This window comes from Carettochelys insculpta, chromosome 3 (genome assembly GCF_033958435.1).
Source record: "Carettochelys insculpta isolate YL-2023 chromosome 3, ASM3395843v1, whole genome shotgun sequence".
Taxonomy (NCBI): Eukaryota; Metazoa; Chordata; order Testudines; family Carettochelyidae; genus Carettochelys; species Carettochelys insculpta.
The window spans coordinates 127,244,341-127,269,398 of NC_134139.1; the positions used below are offsets into that span (position 1 = coordinate 127,244,341).

At 40.4% G+C, this 25,058-nt stretch overlaps 1 protein-coding gene across 1 annotated transcript in view; it reads right to left on the minus strand.

The window, feature by feature from the left end:
* The window catches only part of CRYBG1 (crystallin beta-gamma domain containing 1), a 169,526-nt gene that overhangs the window by 24,946 nt on the left and 119,522 nt on the right, over nucleotides 1-25,058 (minus strand). Inside the window, exons 10-19 of the mRNA XM_074988832.1 lie at nucleotides 20,124-20,250; nucleotides 19,764-19,799; nucleotides 19,210-19,367; nucleotides 18,389-18,515; nucleotides 17,877-18,022; nucleotides 8,344-8,470; nucleotides 8,160-8,192; nucleotides 4,584-4,696; nucleotides 4,132-4,261; nucleotides 2,397-2,536 (exon numbers count right to left, since the gene is read on the minus strand). Coding sequence (XP_074844933.1) covers nucleotides 2,397-2,536; nucleotides 4,132-4,261; nucleotides 4,584-4,696; nucleotides 8,160-8,192; nucleotides 8,344-8,470; nucleotides 17,877-18,022; nucleotides 18,389-18,515; nucleotides 19,210-19,367; nucleotides 19,764-19,799; nucleotides 20,124-20,250 — 1,137 coding nt within the window. The remainder of the gene's footprint in view (nucleotides 1-2,396; nucleotides 2,537-4,131; nucleotides 4,262-4,583; nucleotides 4,697-8,159; nucleotides 8,193-8,343; nucleotides 8,471-17,876; nucleotides 18,023-18,388; nucleotides 18,516-19,209; nucleotides 19,368-19,763; nucleotides 19,800-20,123; nucleotides 20,251-25,058) is intronic.

Sequence of the window (25,058 nt, forward strand, 5' to 3'; positions counted from 1 at the left end):
GTCTGTGTAATGGTGTGCTGGTCAGTGTTGTGTTGAAAGTATTCTTTGAGACTGCGAAAGTAGGCTTCCAGATCACTGCAGAACTGTATTGTGTTTGTGCGGGTGGTGGGACAAAAAGAGCGTCCCCGAGAAAGAGCAGACTCTTCTGCTGAGCTGAATGTGTAGCTGGACAGATTGACGATACTGCTGGCTGAGTTAGTGGTACCACTGCTGTGGCTCTGTGTGGCAGGCAGGAGTTTAGACAGCTTGCAGTCCTTTTTCCTCTGCAGAGTAGTGAAGTGTCTAATGTAAATCTCCTGTCTTATTTCAGTAAAGTTCAGTGGTGTGGAAGTTTGTGTTGAAGGCTGGTTTTTTATAAAAGACTACATACATGTGTTATTACTTCTTGATACTTCCTACTACGCACATATATTCTCTCAAAGTGGTGTTATTTTAGTTTGACTAGTCTATGCATTTCATAATTTTCTTTCAAATTTAATTTAGAACTCATTATTCACAGAAACACTTAACCTATCTTGGCTGGAGCAGCTATTCCTATGTTGACTCTCATGTCTTTTTGTTTCTACTTATGGTATGTATCACCTCAATATTGGTGCACATAATAAAAGTCATTCTTCAGGTAGATATAAAAAATTAGAAGGAAAGCTGTCTCCTGACAGGGGAGGTTCTGTATTTGCTACAATACAGCACTCTACACAAAGCTTTCTTAAGTAACCTATATAACTATCTGGGCACTATTTATACAAAGTATACAACAACTCTCCTAACAAGACAAGGAGCAAAGGAGGAACCAGAGATCCTACTCAGGTCATGAAGCAGTAAAAGAGAACTGTAGTAAAGCTGACTCACACCACCCCTATGCCCTTATGAGGGAGAACAAGAGGATATGCTGTCCATGTGTGGGTCAGACATTGCATGGAGAACACTTCTGGACTCATGCACATGGTGCATTCATGTGTGAAAGACACGTCACTCAAAGAAGGGATAAATAATAAGAAAATATCATGATGTCACCATATAAATCCATGATACGCTCACATCCTGAATACTGAAAACAGTTCTGGTTGCCCCATATCAAAAAATGTATTACAACTGGAAAACGGTACAGAGAAGGCAACAAAAATTATTGAAGGAACAGAACAGATTTCATACAAGGAGAGATTAAAAAGACTGGGACTGATCATCTTAGGAAAAAGACAAGTAAAGGGGGATATTATAGATGTCTATAAAATCATGAATGGTGCAGACAAAATACATAAGGCAAGAATTACCTACCCCTTAATATAACACATGAACCAGTGATCACCCAATGAAAGTAACAGGAAACAAATTTAAACCAACACAAGGAAGTATTCATACAACACACAGTCAACCAGGGACATCTGATGCTATAGGGAATGTTGTAAAGGCCAAAAGTATAACTAGGTACAAAAAGGATTTAGATAACATACTCTATTACCCAGAAACATCAGGGAATGGGGGATTCTGGTTAATTAAATTTTCTGGTTACCAGAGGGGTATACAAATCGGTCAGAAATTCTCACACATTATACGTAGTTGGCAATTTGAAGCTTTTGTAACAAGTGAAACCAAACATGTGGGATGCTTAACACTACTATGTGAACCTGTAACTTTATTCTGCTTTCACATACACAGCATCAATGACCAATCCCAGACATACAAAGATTCCTTTGATCTCCCTACTCGGACCTCTATATGAGCTATACACGACATTCTTTCTTGCTACTAGTTAAGCGTGCCATATATCACCCTACAAGATAACCTTTATACACCAAATACTATGACCAAAAATGTGTTCTGGATAATTTTCTGGTTTTTTTCCCCATTAGTTAAGCAACAAAATGCATACTGATATTCATGAAATTTGCCGGTTAACTGAGAATTCCCGTTAGTAAAGATCCAGATAACAAAGAGTATACTGCAGTTACTGATGGATCTAAGATGGTCAGGGATGCAACCCCATACTCAGACTGCCCCAAGCTGGGACTGGATAAAAGGTGATGGCTCACGTGACCATCTGCACAGCTCTTTTAGTTCCCTTTGAACCATCAGACATTGGCTATTATCACAAGACAGTATACTGGCCTAAATGGACCATTGGTCTGACCCAGTTTAGCTATTTTTGAATTCTTATATCATTATTATATGTGCAATCCAGGCAGCCTGCTTCCTACAAGGCACAGAGTGCTTTCTGGTCCAGTATAATTATCTTGTAGCAAGTAGGCATTACGACTCTCTCAGCTCAGTAAATAGAAATGAGAGTACCTATGTATTTTACAGTAATAGTCCAGTGGAATATAATTTATCTTCTAAGGCTCCCCCCCGCATTATTTAACATTTAATTAATTTCCATAGAAGTAGTAAATGTAACTTACATGCCACCAGCAACTTGAACAGAAGCTATTTGAGGATTGTATCCTAGGAACTGGAGATTTAAGACTTCTGTAGTGAACTCCATTTTTTTCCCCTTGAGATCTTCCTTTTCGAAGAGGGCTATGCTTGGCTCAGAAAGTTCCTATATTAAAAAAGGGTCCAATTTAAACACATTTACAGCACTCCAGATGGTTACTGTGAGTGTTAATCTTGCAGATTTTGAAAATTAAGAAAATCCTCAGCCATTCTTTCTTACTGGCAGCAGCTTACTAAGAAAGCCCCCAAGCCTCCATAACCCACACACAGAATTTCTGTGTGCAGTAGACAAGTCTATCCTTGTGACAATGCATACATGCACAAATTTGTGTGTTGCTATGCACACATCACAATTATTCTTTCAGACTAACTCATTGGACTGATCAGTTGAAAATCCCTGGGGAATTCTAATCTTCACACCCAAAAGAAAAAGCAGCTTTAAAATGACTGTTAAGGCCTAAAACACTGATAGAACCCCCATGTCTCCCCACAATAAAACTGTCAGTTGAGTGAAGCCGTAGTGTCTCTCTCTTACCCATCTCTTCTTTGGAGCTCCTCTTATAGGCTACAATCATGTTAATAATTCACTAGAATAAACCCTCAAGATTAACGTTTCTGAGGTCAAAATCACAGCATTCCCACATTCCCACAGAGATGTGCTCCAGAAATTAAACTTGGGGGTGGGGGTTCTTTAAATTATTATAGATCTGGTGCTTTTGATGAGAGAAAAATGCCTAAAATACAAATAGCATGTAAACCACAGCAGTGTGAACTGCGTTGAGAGACATACATTGCCCCAGTCATTTCATACAGTGCCCTGCAAATACCATATTCCTGTGTTTGCCTGATTTGTTAATTTTATATTTTTGCTCAGTTTTACTATATTTTGAGTCATTCATTGTACAAACTACTTAAAGAAAGAAAATGATTAGGGAAATCCCCAAACATATGTTTCTTCATACAAAATTGCAAAGGTTAGCAACTCTAAAAACAAAAGAGGTATTAAGTTTAAAAACTTCCTTTACTTTATTGTTCTGCACAATTTTGGCATGCAAGTCCACTACAGTTCACACACACACACACAGAGAAGACAGTGCTCAGCTGGGGTTGCCAAGGTGCCAGTACTCAGTACCGGCAAGTACAGAAACAAAACAAGTGTGTACACACATCGAGCTATGTCACAGAGTTACAACTAAAAATTGTTATTTGACAACATCCAAATGCATTTGGACACTTGACATCAAATGAAGGTTCCATGGTCCCCTGTCATGAAGGACTTACAATATAAGTTCAGACATGACACCAGAAGAATATGAGAAAACAACCAGGATCTACTCATGAATGATGCAAGTTCAGAAGATGCTAGTTCACAGCGTGATGTAACGAAGATTTTTTGATAAAAAGCTTCACTGATGTACAGGAAACATTTCAAAAACACCTATAAGATTGATGAATGCAGGGCCTAGTGTCTTTCAAAGGGGCCTGTGCCACAAAATCCCTTAGATGATTTTGAAAATTCATCCCTTATTTCTTGCACGTGTCTCATTCAAAGGCATTTCTGGTTCATGAACTGAAATCAGACTCCATACACATAGCTACTGAGTTGTAACTTGTTCCTATACCACTTGTACTTTGTCTATTATATTGCTGAAAATATGAGACGAATACTCCTACTATGTGTATATACTCAGTTAAACTTACAATGTTTATAACCTGTAGAGATTTAAGTCTTGTTTCAGGTGGACATCCCATTGCAGATAGATTAGGATAGGTTCCTTCTTCTAACACATACTGGTTACCACAGAAATCTTCTTTATCATATGCAATCCAGCTGCAGGAAGAGAAGGGAAAAGAAATCTGATAACAAGTATTCTACTCCTAACCAAAGTTCTGCCAGTGCTTTCCAATATTCCTTAGCATCACTCAAATATTTTAGCAGAAATAAGCAACTGAGAGAAACATGACAAACCGTAGGTATTAGAGTTAAAAATTCACATGATGAACTGCAAAACATTTTTTCTTTTATTTAACTCCATGGTTGGTATGTCAGATTGGATCCTTCACCCATTTCCAATTTCAGAGAGCTGTAAAATTGATTTTAAAAATTCTCTACCATTTAAATAGTTTTGCAATAATCATAATTCCATGCTTACCTGCCGCCCAAAACTTTTGAAGACTTTGTAGCAAATGATTCATCAATACAATTGGTATTTTTCTCAAATATTTGGCTGTCACCTTTGAATTCTGGCTCTGAAAATAGCTGGACCTTTAAAAATCATAGGATATACATTAAGAGAAGATTTAACAACAATGCAGTCAACACATTCCACTTGATAAGTCAAATATTACCCTCCATCCATGCTTATATTCAAATGCATTTAAAAAACAGAGAGGCTACGTCTACACTAGCCAAAACCTTCGAAATGGCCATGCAAATGGCCATTTCGAAGTTTACTAATGAAGCGCTGAAATACATATTCAGCGCCTCCTTAGCATGCAGGTGGCCGCAGAACCTATAAATTGACACGGCTCGTCCAGACGGGGCTCCTTTTCGAAAGGACCCCGGCTTCTTCGAAGTCCCCTTATTCCTATGAGCAGATAGGAATAAGGAGACTTTGAAGCAGCCGGGGTCCTTTCGAAAAGGAGCCCCGTCTGGACGAGCCGTGTCAATTTCTAAGTGCCGCGGCCACCTGCATGCTAACGAGGCGGTGAATATGTATTTCAGCGCTTCATTAGTAAACTTCAAAATGGCCACTTGCATGGCCATTTTGAAGTTTTTGGCTAGTGCAGACATGGCCAGAATCTTTCAGTTTTGCAACATTAACACCATATAAATTACTTTTCTGAAAGACTGAGGTAATCAGATTAAAAATTACTTTCCGCAGTAAATTATTCAGCAACATACAAGAAATTCAAGAGACACCCCTCTTTGGCCATGTCTACATGAGTGGCTTTTCCCAGCAAAACCGGGCTTTTGCTGGAAAAAAAGTGGCGCACCTACATGGCAAACGCATGTTGTCAACAGAACCCGGCACATCCGCCAGCAGCATTATACCTCTCCCTGGTCAAGTATAACACATCTCTTGATAGTGTTCTGGTGACAAAACAGCTGTGTAGATGCACTGGGGCCCTTCTGTCGACAGACATGGCTTTTGGTTTACCAGGCAGCCCTGTTTTCAGAGTTCCAACCAGCCATTCTGTTGAGAGAGGGCTGGGCAGCCTGGCTGCTCTCTGTCGACAGAGCAGATTGCATCTACACACACAAGCAGAACAAAAGAGCAATCTGTTGACAGACGTTTTGCCAGGAAATTCCTTCTAACAGTGACTTCTGTCAACAGAGGCTTCTTGTGTAGACGTGGCCTTTAAATACCGGTCAGAGTAGATTTTTCAAATCCTTCTTGTAAATTAAGAATTATAAATGGTCAATGAACTCATTTGTCTTGGGTCTTTATTCAGCTTAATCTGACGAATACATTCTTCCTTCCTCATCTATATAAAACAACCTGATTTCTCAGAATCTAAGTGTTATACGAACTTTGGAAGGCACTCAGATACCACAATGCTGGGTGCACTACAATTTCCCAGATTAGACACGTATTAGTACTACAATAGCTAAAGTTATGTCAACATTTATATTACAACTCCCTTTATCTCTCTTTATCCCTAAATTTCACCTTAGGCTGAAAGCCACACATAAAGTGGTTGATTTTTTTTTTTTTTTTTTTTTTTTAAAGATTACTTTAGGAGAATAATTGATGCAATAATTAAATCAAGTCACACAGAAATCCTTTATCATGGGAATTATGCCAAATTTAATCACACTTAATAAAAGTACACGTCCAGACGTGCAAAGGTTTCCCACAAGAGGAATACCATGTACAACAGACTATGCCTCCAAAGAAAACATAGGTCCAATGTTTCTTATTTCACTTAAGAATCATATAATGTGCATGGGACTGGGTAATAAATATCCTTGAAATACTTTCCCTAAAAGCTATGTACAGGTGTATGGAGCAAAGCTTTGGTAAGGCACAATAGCAGTTAAGAATACAAATTATATTAAACAAGACTTCTTCCCCCATCGGCTCATGAGTTTATGCAATAGTCACCATTTAGTCTGAATTTTTTCAAGTTTGATCTGTGCATGATTTTTTAAAAATAAATAATAAAGTTAACAATAAACTAAAATAATAAATTAAGGATGAAAACGTATACCTTTCCTATTTTTCAAGTCTTCTAAAATCTGTAACCTCACTAAATATAAGCATCCTCTGCTCATTCAGGCTACGTCTACACGAGCCCCAAACTTTAAAATGGCCACGCAAATGGCCATTTCGAAGTTTACTAATGAAGCGCTGAAATGCATATTCAGCGCTTCATTAGCACGCGGGCGGCCGCGGCACTTCGAAATTGACGCGCCTTGCCGCCGCGCGTCTCGTCCCGACGGGGCTCCTTTTCGAAAGGACCCCACCTACTTTGAAGTCCCCTTCATGAATAAGGGGACTTCGAAGTAGGCGGGGTCCTTTCGAAAAGGAGCCCCGTCGGGACGAGACGTGCGGCGGCAAGGCGCGTCAATTTCGAAGTGCCGCGGCCGCCCGCATGCTAATGAAGCGCTGAATATGCATTTCAGCGCTTCATTAGTAAACTTCGAAATGGCCATTTGCGTGGCCATTTCGAAGTTTGAGGCTCGTGTAGACACAGCCTCAGAGTCATATCTCCTTGCCTCAGTGACAAAAAGATTTTACTATTCTTTAAACCATCACAGTTCCACAGATCTATGAGGGACAGAGAGAGAGACCCGCATCTACACTCTCTTGACAGAATTATTAACTAAAGTCTAATTCCAGGGCTAGTTCTGTATCCCTCAGATTATGGCCTGTTACTTCTGTATAACTCCACTGAGGACACAGTCAGAGCATGGAGGTTGCAGAGATTTGAACATGCGTGCTAAGCCATCACACTATTTTCCAATGCATATCTTCAGGACACCGAGAAAAGGTAAAACACACAAGCAACAAAGGAAAAGTTAAGACTGACCAGGCACATTGTCTCCTGCCAAAGGCAAGTTTCTTCTGTGTTCAACAAGCAGTATCAGTTTACACTATATTTATGGATGAGAACAGGGTTTTTTTAATTCTACCCTCCATATTTTCATTCATTTGTAGTGTTTTTTCTTATGACGTTTTAAGTTGGTGGGCACTGAATTGATAAGAAACTGTTAATGTGGTGTTAATATTCAGAAATTAAGTCCTCCAAAATCAGGAAATGCTGTATTAAGTCTGCCTTTCCTGACTTCTGTGCTTTATTTTTAACAATTGATATTACATCAGTAATTTCTTTGCTCCTGAAGTTTTTTAATTCTTGAGGGTCAGGAAATCAGATAAACAGCAGCGGCATGGAAGAGCAGAGGGGGAATGAAAAAAAAAGCAGGGACGGAGAGCTGAAGATAATGGAGCCAGAAAACATCAATCACTCTCATAAATAGGAACAAAATAGCACTCAACTATGAATATTGGAAGTTACTCAACAATTATTGGTTCTCGTAAATTTGACAGGCTGTAGCTAACTCCACTCCAGTCAATTATTGTGACATCTCAGGCATTTGCTCAGGTTTCTAGATATTTTAGTCATTTGCTCAAATTACCATTTGACAAAATAAATAATTATTTATTTATATGCATTATATATGCTGGAGTATATTGGTGTTACAAATTCAGAGCAGGGCTTACCTTAAATTTCCCCATTCGGCTTTTGGTGGTATCCTAAAACATTTGGAAAAACAAAAAAGCTATTAAGAGTGATGAATTAATGCAAAAGCATTCAAAAACTCATGGCTCCAGGGGAACTTAAGCAAACAAATTTCATTAGAACTGTATAAAACAGTAATACAAACCACCCTCTCCTTTTCCTTACCACAACTATAGGCTGAACTGAAGAGATCTTATTATTCTTGCCACCCCAAGACTCCACGTTGGGATACAGTCCTTTATCAAGTATGTACTGCTCTCCTGTGAAGTCAGGATTCTCATAGACTACCCACCTGAAAAAGAGACCAAAACACTATTTCAAAACACTGGTCAATAATCAGTTTTAATTTAAAACAAAAAGCAGTCAAGTAGCACTTTAAAGACGAGCAAAATAGTTTATTAGGTGAGCTTTCGTGGGACTGGCTATGGTCTGAAGAAGTGGGTCTGTCCCACGAAAGCTCACCTAATCAACTATTTTGCTCTTCTTTAAAGTGCTACTTGACTGCTTTTTGTTTTGCTAGTGTATAGACTAGCACGGCTTCCTCTTCTGTTATTTTTAATTTAACTGTTAAGAACATAAAAAAGGCACAATGGATCAGACAAACATCCATCTGGACCCGTATCTTATCCTCCAAGAGTATTCAATACCAGGTGCTTCAGAGGGAATGAATAGATTAGATGATCATCAAATGATGCATGAAATAGTTAATGTTAGCGTTATTTCTAAAGGGCAATTGTATGCACAGGTCATCATTAAAAACAAAATGAAAATAAATAGTACATTGCCTCAAAAATTTTAGATGTCCTACACCATGAGCTGCTGAGCCCTTTCTGCTACTGACTGGGGACCGACTGGCTAAGCAGCAGTACAGTGGAAAGGTACCTAGGGATTACAGTGGATGAAAGGCGGGATATGAGTAAAGAGTGCACCCTTATACTCAAGAAGGCTAATGGCATATTGGGGTGTATTAGGAGGAGGAGTGTGAGCAGATCTAGAGAAGTAGTTGTTCCCCTCTATTTGGCACTGGGGAGGCCACATCTGGAGTACTGAGTCCAGTTTTGGGCCCCCCAGTATAGAAAGGATGTGGATGTGCTGCAGCAGGTTCAGCAGAAGGCAATGAAAATGATCAAGGGGCTGGAGCACATGACCTCTGAGAAGAGGCTGAGGGATTTGTGCTTGTTCAGTTTACAGAAGACAAGACTGAGGGGTGATTTAATAGCAGCCTTCAACTTCCTAAAAAGGAGCTCTAAAGAGGATGGAGAGAAACTGACTTTAGTAGTGACAGACAGCAGAACAAGCAGCAATGGTCTGAAGTTACTGAAGGAGAGGGGTAGGTTGGATATTAGGAACAACTACTTCACTAGAAGTGTGGTGAAGCACTGGAATGCGCTGCCTATACAGGTGATGCAATCTCAGTCCCTAGAGGTTTTTAAATCCAGGCTTGACAAGGTCGTACCTGAGATGACTTCTTTGAGGTTGATCCTGCTTGAAGCAGGGGGCTAAACTCAGTGACCTCCTGAGGTCCCATCCAACCCTAGGGTTCGATGATTCTACCCCAGGTTGCACATTTACCAACTGGCACTTGGAATCAGCCCCCATACTGTAACAGGGAACTCACAAGAACCATATGTATATGATTTTACTATTAACCCCCCTCCCCATAATAATAGTCATGCTTTTGTCCTGCATGTACGACTTTGGAAAAAAAGAAGAAATTTCAACACTCTCTTCAAACTTAACTACTACAAGACACAAGGACCTCTAGGCATTTTACCTGTCAAGATGCTCAACTGTATTGTCCCTGATCAGAGGAAATATTTGTGATGTTTCAAATTTAAAGCTTTTATTATGTCATTACTTCTATAATTTTATTTATTGCCTTAGCTCTTCTCTTGTAACATCCAAGGATGTTTGGCAGAAGCATTAAGAATACCCTGGTGCAGTAACATATTATGAACATCATACCTGACTAAGTTTTTTTTTTTTTTTTAAAAACCAAACCAAACCAAACCAAACCAAACCAAACCAGAGATCACACCAAAACAAAAATAATTAGTTCATTCGTGAAACTCTGCTGGAGCACAGTCTCTCTCCCGCTAGGAAATATGCCACCAGCTGGAAGGACTTTTTCCTCCCACAAAACTAAAAGCTAACACAAGGGCCATGTCCACATCTGCCCCTCCCTTTTGGAAGGGAAATGTTAATGAGGCACTGCGGAAGAGGCAGTTTGGCTATGTCTACATGCGAAGCTTTTCCTGGCAAATCGGGACTTTTATTGGGAAAAACCATGGACTGTTTACATGCAAAATGCACTTTGTTGACTGTTGGTCCACAAAACCCAGCACATTCCGATATAACACCTCCCCCAACAGTGTGCTTTTGACAAAACAGCCGCGTAGACACTTCAGGGCACCTTTGTCGACCGACAGGGCTTCCAGTTCGCCAGACACTGCTGTTTGCAGAACTTCTGGTCATCAGTTCTGTCACGAGAGGGCCAGGCAGTCTGGTTTCTCTCCACCAACAGAGCGGACTGCCCTTTCGACCTGCTTTTGTGTGTAGATGAAATCTGTTAACAGAAGCTTTGCCAGGAAGCTCCTTCCAACAGTCACTTCTGTCAACAGATACTTTTTGTGTAGACGTAATTTATTCAGCGGAATCCCAATACTGAAGAACAGTTTCTACTGACAAAGCTCTTCTTCAAAGCACAAAGATTGTCAGCAGATGTAAAGTGGGATAGCTTCACTGACTTAAATGAAACTATGTCGATTTATACCAGCTGAAGATCTGATGAGAAAAAAATTCAATAAAATAAACCGGTACACAGGCTTTGTCCACAGTGAATTCATTCTTATAATCCTTCATATTACCTCTTCTGACTCATCTGTAACTGAGTCTTTTAACTAATCATTTAAGGCATATTCCAAGATATACACCCAAGTCATTATAAAACTACTTAATCAAAGTGACATTGGTATGTATGGTAAACAAAACATAAAAGTTGAAAATGTTTCCAATGTGCATACAATACCTGTAGGTCACAATGTCTACAGGGTGCACTCTATATCTGCAGGTCACATATGCCAGAAGCTTTGAAAATGAAACCACCTTGGCCAATTTTTCAAACAGATGTTTACTAGCCTTTCCATTACAAATGCACCTGAGTCTCATTAAACTCAAGAATAATTTTTTTTTTTTTTTTTTAAAAAAGACCTCAAATTATATTTCAGTTTTTTCAAGCTATATTTACTGTCATGAAAGTAAGGACTTGGGATAGTAAATCTAAGTGGGGGCATTGACACTTCACAGATCCCTCTTGAGCACTTCTGCATACTACTGCAACACCATGGCTATGTCTACACTACAGCAATCTGTCAACAGAAGTTACTGTCAAAAGATATCTTCCAATAAAACTTCAGTCAACAGATTGTGACCACACATGAAAGCAGATTGCTCTGTTGAGCGGCTCTGTCAACACAAAGCATCCAGACTGCCCAGCCACTCCCTCGATAGAATGGCCAGCTGGAAGCACAGCAGACTGGGCTGCCCAGTCACCTGGACACCCTGTCTGTCCACAGAGGGCCCCCTGGAGAGTCCACACAGCTTTTTTGTCAACAGATTCTGTTGTGAAGGGCATTCTTCCTCATGTGGGATAGGCAAAAAGCTGTCAACAAAGATGCCAAGTTCTGTCAAAATATTGTTGACAGAATGCATTTTTAGCATGGATGCTCCATATATTTTGCTGGCTATACCTTCTAGTGTAGACACAGTGCATTCTACCTCTGTTTCCCACCCACTTGGAGAGGGTTCTATGCTCGCTTACCACATTGGTGGCTACCATGGTATCTCATGAAGTATACATGAATAAACCACAGTCTTGACTCGTTTGTATTCACAGAGCACTTCTTAACCTTATGCATGTTATTAAGTCTGACTGAAGTTAATGGATCTTGAGCAAATAGATGCTGTTCTTAACAGCAAGGGACTCAGGTGTGTGCTGAAGCCTGAGTGATCTTCTAGTTAATCATTTTGCAAGGTGCATCATAGTAATCCAGTCTCAAAATAACAAAGCCTTGCACAACTGTGACAAGTTCTCTATGTAAAATTTTTGGGAAGAAGGGGCCTCCAGAAGGAGGGCTTCCTTCTGGAAGACCCCACGGGGCCTGCACTTCTACTCGCTGTTTTGGAGTCTGGAAGAGCGTCTACCAGACTCCAAATCATGTGACCTTATGCTAATGAGGTGCTGGGAATTTACATACATTCCTTATTAGCATATTTCAGGCCATTTATTAGCAAGTCACTTTTGGAGAATGTCATGTGTAGAAACAGCCACACTGAATGGAAGGCTGACCAAAAAAAAAAAAATCAATCGATCCTGTGAAACCCCACAACAGAACACCTGGGAGAGATGAACCACTGACATGCAACTCTATCTACCCTTTGTAGCATCTACAGTCATGTTAACAACACTTTTGGACCAACAGATGAAAGAAAGCTCTAAAACAGCCATCACTGATAACTGAATAAGAATTGGGAGTACTTGGAACCTCTGAAGACTAGTTGGTATATCCCTATAGCAGTCAAAAAAAGGCACCTTTCTAACTAGCAACCGCCACTTCTTAATTCTTATTTCAAGTTCATTTTATTTGGTAAATAAGACTGGATCCACCCTGTAGACTAATTACTTGAAAATTAGGAAAAAGGTAGTCAAATTAAAGAAGCACAGCATACGAAACAAAAATTTATGGGAGATGGGGGAGTTTTTTTTTCTAAATTAAGAAAAGAACCAGAACCAAATTTACTCTTCATTGAAGACCCTAAGTTAAGTTCAGTCCAATTACTAATTGTATTTTGCAAAATAAGTTAATTTTATTTTTTAAACAAATAGTGACTGAGCGTTTGATGAGTAAAAACTAGGCAGGAAGTCAGAAAGTTTCTATACTCACAAGCAGCTCTTTTAGTATCTGTTTAAACTTGCATTAAAAGGGTGTTACCTTCTGCTGCTAAATGCTTCCATTTTCTGCCAAATGAAAAACTGCCAACATGGAAGTAGATATCCGTGCTGACTTAAGAAAGCAAAGTAGCTCTTTTAGTTTATAAACATTTTCCTCTTTTCAAATGACAAAATAATTATTTCCTGGATTTTCTAACAAATTATGCTGGAATTTCTGGAAATTATTGAAGAATAATCTAGTAAGGATTTGTTTTTGAAGCATGCAATAAAGAGATTTTTTTCAAATCTGTTTGCACTATAGGCAGAAGTAAAAATAATCTTTAGATACAAACGTAATATTTGCAAACATTTGTAATTTTTGAAAATACTTATTTAAAAACTACACTGAAATGTTCAGTTTAAAAAATAAATTTTTAATCTAAAAATATATTGGATGAACTACTTAAAATTCAATAACAAACCTCTACTGCTTCTATAGCTTACCAGCCTATGTAATGGGTTAGGGTTTTCTAGCTGATAATGACTGCACCTTTAAGTGAGTGGGAAGCGGGTCACTGTTTGGCTTGCCAGAGAAGATGGAATAGCTCTATATGGCCAGGAGGGGGAGCAAGGCAAAAATGGGAGTTGATCTCCATGGCCACACTGACTCACCCCCATGAACCAGAAGGGCTGGAAGTTCAAAAGGGGCAATTAGAGAGAGAGAAGCCCCTTTTCCCCAGACCAGAGAGAGCAGTACCCACTCTCTCCCCCCACCCCAGGAGGGGGCAAAATACTAGGTTTGGTCATGACCTGCTATGGACATTGAACTAGCTGCTCCTTGCTGGGGGGCTGGCAGGAATATTTCCTCTCTACCCCCAGACCGCCTTAGATGGAGTGTGAGGGGATTTTCACAACCTCTACAGCAGGTTCAATGGAGGCTCTGTCTTGGTGAGTAGGGAAGGGTCTTAGTCTGAGACGTCACAACTCATTGTGTGAGGCAGATATGCAGTGTGAGTGCTCCACAGGGAAGGGACAGTGACCAGATAAATGACTTGGTAAAGGACTTTAAAAAGGAGGCAATTGTTAAGAGTGAAATGGGAGGGAGGGAATTAGGGAGCTAACTCCCCTTTGCAATAGCCCACCTTAACTCTCATCAAAGGGGGCAGACACAAGGTCCCATCAATGAGTTGGCTGAGGGACCAAGATGGAAAAGAGAGGGGCTGGCAGAAGCCCCCCCCAGCTAGGTATTGAACGAACATGGATTTGCCTGCAATGGTCCTTTTTCTGCTAGGCTGCCCCAGATACCTAACAGTAGAAGTGTAGCCTGATTAAACCATATCCAGTGTCTCCTGTCCTCCTTTTGATATAGCAGAACAACAGGGTTTTTGGGCTATAGACTCAAATCTGGGGAGGGTTCTAGACTGAAGCTGTTACCATTTATTGTCTGTTCACTGACCTATGTGAAATGAATTTGTAGCTTTGTGTTCTTACTGGACAAAATGCGCACATTTTTGCAAATGACACCTTGGTCTGCTATCTCAACAAATATATTAAGGGTTGACTGGACCTGGAGACCTACCACACATTTTTCAAGTAAATGTTGCGCTTATTTCAAGTTTTCAGTTCTGAGGCAAATGAATAAAACTGTGGAGTTTTTGCTCTCCAACTGTGAAGGTGAATTCAGCAGCTTCCATGCACCCCATATTTCAGTACTTCACATACCACCACCATAAATTAATGGATTTTTTGCAAGGGAAAAATGAATTTATGATCCCAAAGAGATATCTAACTCTTTACAGAACAAATATTAATTACACATATGGTCTGGTGAGTGGAGGCTTTCACCCAGTCTCAAGGTTAGGGTGGGAGGAGACTGCCTCCCATCTTACCCCCTTGTACCCAAGAGCACAAAAAGCCTTAGAGCAGGGATGAACAAACTTTTTAGATTGCACTCCCCTTGTCAGCCCTGCAATTAGCCAGGGTTCCCCCAACCTGTGGCAAGACCACAGGAAGGGTTGTGGGGGGTGGGCTCAAAAGGTGTGGGATGCCTAGTGAGTGGGTACTGGGCGGCTCCAGGGGGTGCCCTGAAGGGGCAGGGATGCTTGGGTACAAGATCCCAAGAGGGTACCTCATCAAGCTGGGAACTCGCTGGCTGCCCCTGCTACTTGTCTCAGGGCCTCTATGCACTCTGATTGGCCCAGTGGAGGTGGGGCAGGGAGTGTTCCCTGGGCTACACAGCAGTGGAGGCTGCTTGGGAGAAATCAGAGGGCTGGGGAGGCAGTGGAAGCTCTGGGGGCTGAGGAGGGAAGATGATTGTGCTGCACCCCCCCCTTACGAAATGTCACACCCCCCACGTTGTGCACCCTTGCCTTGGAGGATGCCAGGCACGAAAGGTGGCCATGATATCTAAAATTTGAAATAAATGACATTCCTTAGAAACAGTGCTTGCAGTGTGTCAAGTCAGTGAGCTCAATCCTGCAGCCCTTATTCTTGCAGAACTCACACTGATATCAAAAGCAGCTCTGCCTTCATAAAGACAGTGGAGTCTGAGGTTCAGGAAGGGGTCCTTCAAGGTGAATTAGCTGTGTGTTGTGGAGGGAGAAACAAGCACCAATGTGTCCGAAATCCTTCAGTGCTATCACGGTCATTGTGTACCTTGGAATACACTGACTAACCCTTGTTTGTCTTTCTAAAACATACTGCTGTAGAAAATACTAGTGCTGGCAAGAGATTAGCCTGAAGGCCTCATTGCAGAACAATTATCTCTCTAGAGAAAAGTATCATTCTGTAACAGCCAAAGAAACAAGCACATCAAAGGGAAAATAAATCCTAATGCAATTTTTGTTTTATTTTCATTTGGCAGCTACAATGAAAATATTTTACTTAAGACACCCAAATGGATCTAACCCTCCCTTCAGTTGCATATGATGAGACCGAGTAGGAGGATGTTTAGAATTTGTCATTCAATTTTTTGGGCTCAGAATTCTCCCTATAGCGAGCCCCATTGAAAAATATCTGGAGGAGTTGAGAAAAAATAGCAACCTAAAAGGTCAAATTTTTATACTGAGAGGTACCACATACTTTCAAAATCCTCACGCATGCATTCATTAACAGAAGATTCGGCTACTACTCCCATTTTAGTGACATTATAATATGAACTCGTTATTTAGGACCACAAAATTAAGCAGGGTACTATAAGGTCTATTGGAATGAGTTTGATAAGGATTCATAATCATTTGAATTGCAAGTAGATAAGAGAAATTTATGCAAACCATACAATATACGGTTACCATATAAAAAAAAAGACAATACCCTTGAGAGGGAGTGTATCTGTATCAATATGTACCAACTTATGGTGTGTGTGTGTGTGTGAGAGTACACACACACACACACACACACACACACACACACACCCCATTAATATAAGGTGAGTTGGTAGATAATGATACGGATCACCCCTGAGAGGGAGTGTCTCTCTTTTTTGAAAGGTCAAATATGGTAACCCTAATAATAAAGAACAAATATCCAAACTAAACAGAATATTCCCCTCCTCCTTCAAAATACAGTAAACCCTCGATTTAACAGACCCCGATATGACAGGCTTTGGAAATAATGGACACTGTCTGCCAGCCCCACTGCCTTCCACAAATAAATGCTGGAGACTTACCAGAGCTGCCACTAGGGCTGGAGGAGCTGGTACAATGGCTGGGACCGCTGAGGTTGGAGGGGCCCTGCAGCTGCTGGGGCCACCAGGACTAGAGGAGCCAGAGAGGGTGGGATTGCAGTGGGATGCAGGAGCTCTCCTCCTCCACCCCCATGTGCATGAAGCATGTTGGCACCCAGCTGCCACTGCCTGCAATGGCACTGAGCAGCAGCCATGGTGTCGGAGGCTGCTACCCGCTGTCAGGCTGGGGGTGGCCACGCTCCACCTTTGTGCAGGTGGCTGGAAGCCAGGGCTGAAGGAGCTGCAGTGCTAAGAGTTGCAGGAGGTGGAAGGAGCCAGGCTGGCATTCAATTCCCCTCCTAGTAATTGTGAGAAGGAAATGGAGGTGTGAGGGGAAGTGGGGACAGGAGTGAGTGATGGGCTGGGAAGGTCAGCGCATCATCATCCAGTTTAACCATTCGGATATAACAGACTTTCAGCATTAATGGACACCCCTTCCCCCCCTTAGTCCGTTAAATTGAGGGCTTACTGTAATTCACTATGAAAAGGTGTCATCTCAAAGATGTGCAGAAAAAACACAAAATGAATAACGACCCACATAACAATATCACACAAATGCCTTCCAAGTACTTATCCTTACAACACATCTGTGAGCTTGCTAAGTATTACTATCCCTATTTTAGAGAGGGGAACTGAAGGATACAGCTATTATGATTCGCCTCAAGTAAAACACAGAGTTGCAGTCAGAATAGCAAATTAGTCCCAGAGCAATATTGTCTTACTACAGCTTAAAACATGCTACAATAGCACACTATTATTTAACATCTGATGAACAGATAATTTACACACACACACTGATCCTTTGCAAGTTAAAAGGCCAATGTTTCCTAAAGAACATCTGGTCTTCTAATGGAAGAAAATAAATTTCATAGTACATTTACTAACAAGCCTCATTCTTCTTCGTCCTGTGCAACCACAGATGTGGAATCATATTCACAGACTGATTTCTTCACAGGATATTGAAGTGAAAATACTAAAGTGCTTGTTGCTTCTTAAAAAAGAATCACTAACAAGGAAAAAAATGTAATTAAACAGATTACTTACACTCCACTCAACACATGTATGGATTGTGTCCTCAGCCCATATCCAGTGTCTCTCAAATTGGAAATAATTCCTAGCACATTAATACTGGGACCTTTAGTCCCAAAGTCTTTTTCACTGTACATCATCATATGTGGATTTGTGAACGCCTGTTGAAGCAAACAAAAACAAAGGAAATGTAATAAAGTATTTCACTGCACCAGGGGCAGATTAAGAATAGGTGGGGTCCTGGGACAACAGTCACAAGCACTGCCCCATATTAAAACACTAATGTAGTGTCATTTAAGCTTTAGAATCTATTCATGCTTATTATCACTCATGACACATAATACCATTCCACTTACATTAATTTTAAAGTAAGAATGACGCAATACATTTATTTTGTTCCATTAAAGCTAACTGCTTAAAGAAAATGGAGTTACGGAGCCTTGGGTTCCCTGGGGCAACTGCCCCTTACGTTAATCCACCACTGCACTGAACTCAAGTAGTCAGTACTAGATCTTCCTGGAACTTACACTTATCACAGGTCGAAGTGACTGAAGCTCTCCACTGTAACCACCCCAATCTTTCCATTCCTGGTACTCTCCTTCTTCCAGCAAATATTGATGACCTGCAAATCCTGGTTTTTCATAAGCAACCCAACTAAATATTGGGTGGGTGGGGAAGGAAAAAAAGTACATAAGAATGGAACCGTGACACTGAACACAGAGCTGAAATTATCCCATAAACCTTCAACACACCACTACTAAGCTAAGACATGAATTCTTTTTAAAATCACAAGGAACTTTGGCCCAGCTGAAAGGAAGCTAGCTTTTTGCTCAACTCAGATGGAAAAGGGGTAAGTGCAATAAAATAAAACCTTTTCTTAGGGTAGATGAACTGCATAGACCTAGACTCAATCACCCCAGAGTGACTATTTGGTTGGCACACCAGAAAGGGAGGCTCCCCTGTTCCCAGGGTGTACACATACAATACCTAGGACAGATTATAGAACTATATGGCACTACTTCGACCTATGCTGGCTGAAGGAGAGCATGCACCAGCCATTGCCTCCTTTTCATTTAAGGTGGAAATGAGGTAAGGCAACAGCGCAAAGGCTGGGAACCCCAGCCCGGCACTGTCCAAGATCTCTCCACATCAGGAGAAATCTCAGCTGGCCAGATTTGGCTGCTTTGTGATGCATTCATCTGACTCAATGAAACCGCTTTAAGTAAATGCGGTGAGGACAAAGACTGCAACTATACATTGAATCCTGTAACGTGCAATTTTCAACAGACTTTATAGACTTTCCTTCATGTTGCAATGAGAACAGTTTGTGGCATTTTCCTCTACTTACACTCCTTCCAACACTTTTATGGACCCCACTGATGAAAATGGTAGTGCCTTATTTTCTCCAGAGTCATCATTTTGCTTTTCTTCCTCAGTAAGACAGAGTATTTCCGAGTCCAGTTTCACGTGCTGCCCTGTGAAGAAAGGCTTCTCATAAACGATTACCTATAACAGAGGTAAGAGCAGTTACAGAAGAGGTGCATTAGTTACAAGTTTTGACAGCAGATTGACTTTAGTTGCATAGCACAAAATGAACAAAGGATCAGGCTATGAAACCTTATCAGTGGGGTCTCTATACTGGCTCAGGGATCTGCTCTAATATTTATTATCCAGTCATTGTACAACTGAGTGCTGTGTCATCAAATGTATAATTTATGATGGTAATCAGGTATGACGTAAGTTGAGATATCGTGCTGTATCAGCATCATGTTTTCAGAGCCCAGTACTCATGACATCACCACTGTGAAAGTCTGTTTGTGCTTGTTACCACGTTTCCAGTTTTCAAAGAGCTGGTCTCATAGTGATTAAATTACATGTAATGTATCAATTTTTTTTGCTCACCTTTGGTTCCTCAGTGGATTCAACTTTGCGGCCACCCTGAGGGGAAAACACAAAAATAAAAAATGTGCTTGTCACAAATGTGCATATGGATACATATTTTACAAAACATTCTTTAAGATGAAATAATTTTTCAAGTCCACAATATCAGTCAGGAAGATTAAACACTGATGGGTACAGTTAGACGTAAGAGTCAAAAGACCCGACAACAAGCAGTTTATGCTACTTTGAAAGTCATTAGATAAGATATTATATAGTTTATATTTGTGAACTCAGCAGAGTCTTGTGAAACAAATGTTACTGTTAACATATTAGCACTAGGTTTCCTGGCTATGTAGTTTGCAAGCAGTGTAATTATTTTACCATTTTCAAGGGTCTCAGGGACCTAATGTATGCTTCCTTCTTTTCCCAAAATGCTAAGTTTGGATATTCGCCAGGCTCCAACATTAAAGGAGTTCCTTGGAAACCAGGTTCTTCATAAATTAGCCATCTAGATAAGTCAGAAGAAAGTTTAATAGCTCAGCATTACTGAATTACAACAAACATCAATATAATGCTCAAACAGTATCTTAAAATAGACACCATTACCCACTAAAGAAAATAAATACAAGACCACATTTATTATCCTGCCACCAGCCTGTGAACAGATATGCCAGCACACACTTCCTACCTGTGGAGAGTCCAGTCTAGTCTGGCCTTCTCCTGTCTCTGTAGCTACCACCACTCGGGGAGGTGGATGAACTACGCTGACAAAGAGAGTTCTTTCCCCACCAATTTAGGAGTGTCTTCACTTCAGTGCTACAGGAGCACAGCTGCATCAGTGCAGCTGCACTCACGTAGCATTTCATAAGCAGACATGCCCTGCCAATTGTTCTGCATTTGTTTGCCTTATCAGGGCCTAAGGAACTCTCATTGTAGTTGATATGTTTGGGGATTTGACCCTCTGTTGGGAAACAGCAACTTCTGACAACTAAAGTTTGGAGAGTCAAGACTATATTACTGTCTTTTTACTGGAGACATATTTAAAACAGATTTCATGATACAGAATTAGTTTTTTAGTAAGTTGAAGAAGATTACCGATGTAGAGCCAGATTCACTGCAAACGCTATCCACCTAACACGAACAGCGACAGACTGTTTTTTGTTTGGGTTGGCATTTTCCTCCTCTTGTCATTAAGAAGTTCAAGTAGCTCAGAAATGGGACCCAAGTATTTTTACAACCAGCAGCTCTTGGTTTCACGTACAAAGTAGCTTTCCAGAATTTTGCTATCCCAGGTCAAGTGATTCTGACTAAGTTTTGTGACACAGAAGACCTCTGTTCCAGTAAATGTAATCTATGTCTAACTGTAGACAGCTAGGAAAATGTTGGCTATTTGGCTCCTTTATATATCTTTCCTAAAGTGGAGCTGCCTATATTTTAGATTTGGTTCTACTTTGTTGCATCCTCTTCAACTCGGCATTTCTTAAAGGGGTAGAAGGGAGAGGGACAATTTTTGTTTTTAAATAATAAGTAGGGTGACACTGTTCTGTAGGAGCCTAAACACCATTTCCTTCTTTGGAATATCAACAAGCCACTCTATGCCTTATGCAAAATAGTTCAAATTCCTACTTCCTGTGGTATGTATTCTATTTTCAGATCAAGTGACTCAAGGAAGAGACCTATATTTATCATATATAGAGAGCGCAGACTGACCTTCTTGTCCATTATCTGCATTTTAAATCACTAATCAACACTCTCAGACAATCTCTAGATACTAGACTTACAATAATGTGTACACAAATTAGGTGAAGCATACTCACTCTGATACAGGTTGAACCTCTCTAGTCTGGCACCCCTGGGACCTGACTAGTGCTGAACAAGAGAATTTGCTGAACCATGGGAAGTCAATATTGTCTAACAGCATTACCAACACTTCCACTGCTTACTGGGCTCTTAGTAGACATTTGGGGTAAATTACAGCTGAATAACAGCACAGAACAGTGAGAGCCAGGACTGCTGGCTGTAAAACTTTATGGTACCAGAGGAAACTTGGCCACACTCATGGTAAGTGGACATCCAACTAAAATCACGCAAGACCACAGATGTTGCCAGACACAGAGTCCACAATTTTTAGCATTTACTTGGAGCTGAGCTAAAGGGAGTCTCTCTGCCCTGGGAATCACAGTTCCCAGCTGAACAGTGACAGAGAGATAGCCATGTTAGTCTATGTATTGTCAAAACAAAAAAGCGTCCAGTAGCACTTTCTTTTGTTAGTCTTTAAAGTGCTTCTGGACTGCTTTTTTGTCTTCATAGTTCCCAGCTGCACTGCTGACATACCTTTGGGGAAAAGAACATCAATTGGTATAAACTGACCAAATTCCACACAGTTCAGAAATCCCCCATCATTTTCTAAAGCACTGTAAGGCTGCTGTTGCAGTCCCAACCTGCACAGTGTGGGCATGCAAGCACTGCGATAAGAAATATGCCATCAGTATTCTCCCAAAAAAAGGTGATCTGTTTTTTAAATTTATAGTACTGATTTTTAACAAAGGCAGTGTGAAGCAATAGGAAATCCAAAGAGCTGGAACTCTACTGCAGCCACATTGACCAAGTAGGGCCCTGAGTTATAAATTTAGTGATATGTGGCTATGCAATAACTTTAGAAAGTGGTCAAGGAGTTCTCCTCTTTTGTAATATGAAGCCAACCAGTTCAAAAGCGCTACACACTATTGCTATGTAAAGTGTTGCATCTATATGAAGAGTTGAGCAATTCCACTATGAGGTAAGCCCTCCATCTGTGTACAAAATGTGATTTTTAAGTGTACATATAACCTCTTCCTACTCTCAAAACCAGACTTGGACAGACTTCAAACTCTCCCAAAGAGTTAATGGGCACAAAACAGACATCAAAACACTCCTGATCCACAAACCAGTTAGTCTACATTTTAATGGTAACAGAGAGGGAGCTGTGCTAGTCTATATAAGATCAAAACAAAAAAGCAGTCAAGCAGTGCTTTAAAAACTAACAAAATAATTTATTAGGCGAGATTTCATGGGATAGACCCACTTCTTCAGCCCATAGCCATACCAGAATAGATTCAATATTTAAGGCACAGAGACCCAAAAACAGTAATAAAGGAGGACAAATCAGAAAAAAAAAATGATCAAGGTGAGCAAAATCAGAGAGCAGAGGGGTAGAAGGGGAGGGAAGGTCAAGAATTAGATTAAGCCAAGTATGCAAACGAGCCCTGTAGTGACTCAGAAAATTCCCATCCTGGTTCAAACCACGCGTTAATGTGCTGAATTTGAACGTAAAAGACAGCTCGACTGTCTCCCTTTCAATAGTGGTGCAAAAATTTTTCTTCAGTAACACACAAACTCTTAAGGTCATTAACAGAATGGTCCACTCCTTTAAAATGCTGACTGACTGGTTTGTGGATCTGGAATGTTTTTATGTCTGTTTTGTGCCCATTAACTCTTTGTCTAAGGGAGTCAGAAGTCTGTCCAATGTACAAAGCATCTGGGCATTGTTGGCACATGATCGCGTGTATGATGTTAGTTGAGGAACATGAGAATGTGCCCATGATTCTGTGAATAACCTGATTAGGTCCGGTGATGGTATTTCCAGAAAAGGTATGTGGACAAAGCTGGCAGCGGGCTTTGTTGCAAAGAAAGGTTCCAGGAGTGGTACTCCTGGGGTATAGACTGTGGCTGTTGGTGAGGATCCTCGTGAGGTTGGGGGTTGTCTATAGGAGAGAACAGGCATGTCACCCAGGGCCTTCTGGAGTGTGGCATCCTGATTAAGGATAGGTTGTAGGTCTTTAACAATTTGTTGCAATGGTCTGAGTTGGGAGCTGCAGGTGATGACTAGTGGTGTTCTGTTCTTGGCATTTTAATGGAGTGGGCCATTCTGTTAATGACTTAAGAGTCTGCATCTTATTGAAGAAGAATTTTCACTCTGCTTTGGAAAGAGACTGCTGAACTCTCTTTCATGTCCAAATTCGACACATTAACACATGGTTTGAACTGGGATGCAAATTTTATGGGGCACTATAGGGGCTCTTTTGCATACTTGGCTTAATCTAATTCTTGACTTCCCCCACCCCTCTGCTCTCTGATTTGCTCACCTTGATAATTTTTTTCTGATTTGTCAACCGTGATTACTGTTTTTGGTCCTCTATGCCTTAAATATTGAGTCTGTTCTGGTATGGCTATGATCTGAAGAAGTGGGTCTGTCCCACAAAAACTCACCTAATAAATTATTTTGTTAGTCTTTAAAGTGCTACTTGACTGCTTTTTTGTTTCAAAACCAGAAGTTAATGGTGCAAAGGGTTATTTTATGACTTGATTTTTGCGGAACGCCAACTAAATATACAGGTCCCACTCTGGTAGAGCAGAATTACTCATGATCAAAGCCTACCATTACCTGTTAATCCCTGAACAGTGAACATAAGTAGACCAGAAAACAAAAGCCCCAACCAACCAAATATCCTTTCATAAAGTGCAAGAAGCAGCAGTGACACTATAGTTTGAAAAAATACATTTTACAGAGAATTTCCTACCCGAGCAATTCTAACTTCTTCTGTTTAACTTCATATTTAAATCTCCATAGAATTTTTTGGGGATCCAACGTAGAGAGGTACACAAAATTATGTTGTATTTAATGGTTCTTATTTTTAGTATAAATGTTTTTGCTTGCTCTTCTCCAAAGGACTCAAATTCAGTTTTAAGCACCAAGAAACTGCATGAGATTACTCAAATCTAGAGTAGAAATATTCTTATTTTAAACAAGTTTAGTTAAGAGCAATTCTGAAAACTGAAGAATGTAGCATTGCCTGATTCATCTTCTAGAAATTCTTTAGTCACTTCTAGTCACAGAAGTTTTATAACTGCGAAGCAAAGATAAAGGAAAAAAGTGGATTTTTTGCCACTCCCCTTTAATTACCTCTAACATATATATTTCATTACTCAGCAAATATTTAATCATACATGTCCTTGAAAATACAATCAGCTCTGCAAAAAAACTCCTGTGGGCAGGGCAACTATTGGGACCCCTTAAAATTCTTTCCTAATTATGTATTTATTCTCTTCAACAAAAAAGACAATGACGTTTATATCGTGCCTTTCAGTCAAACATCCAGAATGCTCTACAAAATTACGTATTTGTATCCGTTTTTGGGTAGACAAAACTATTTCGCCACATATACGTATGGGAACGTATTCTACAATCAGATCGCACCTTTGGGGGTATATTACAGCTGAATAACAGCACAGAACACTGAGCACCAAGACTGGTGGCTGTAAAGAAATGTTACAGGA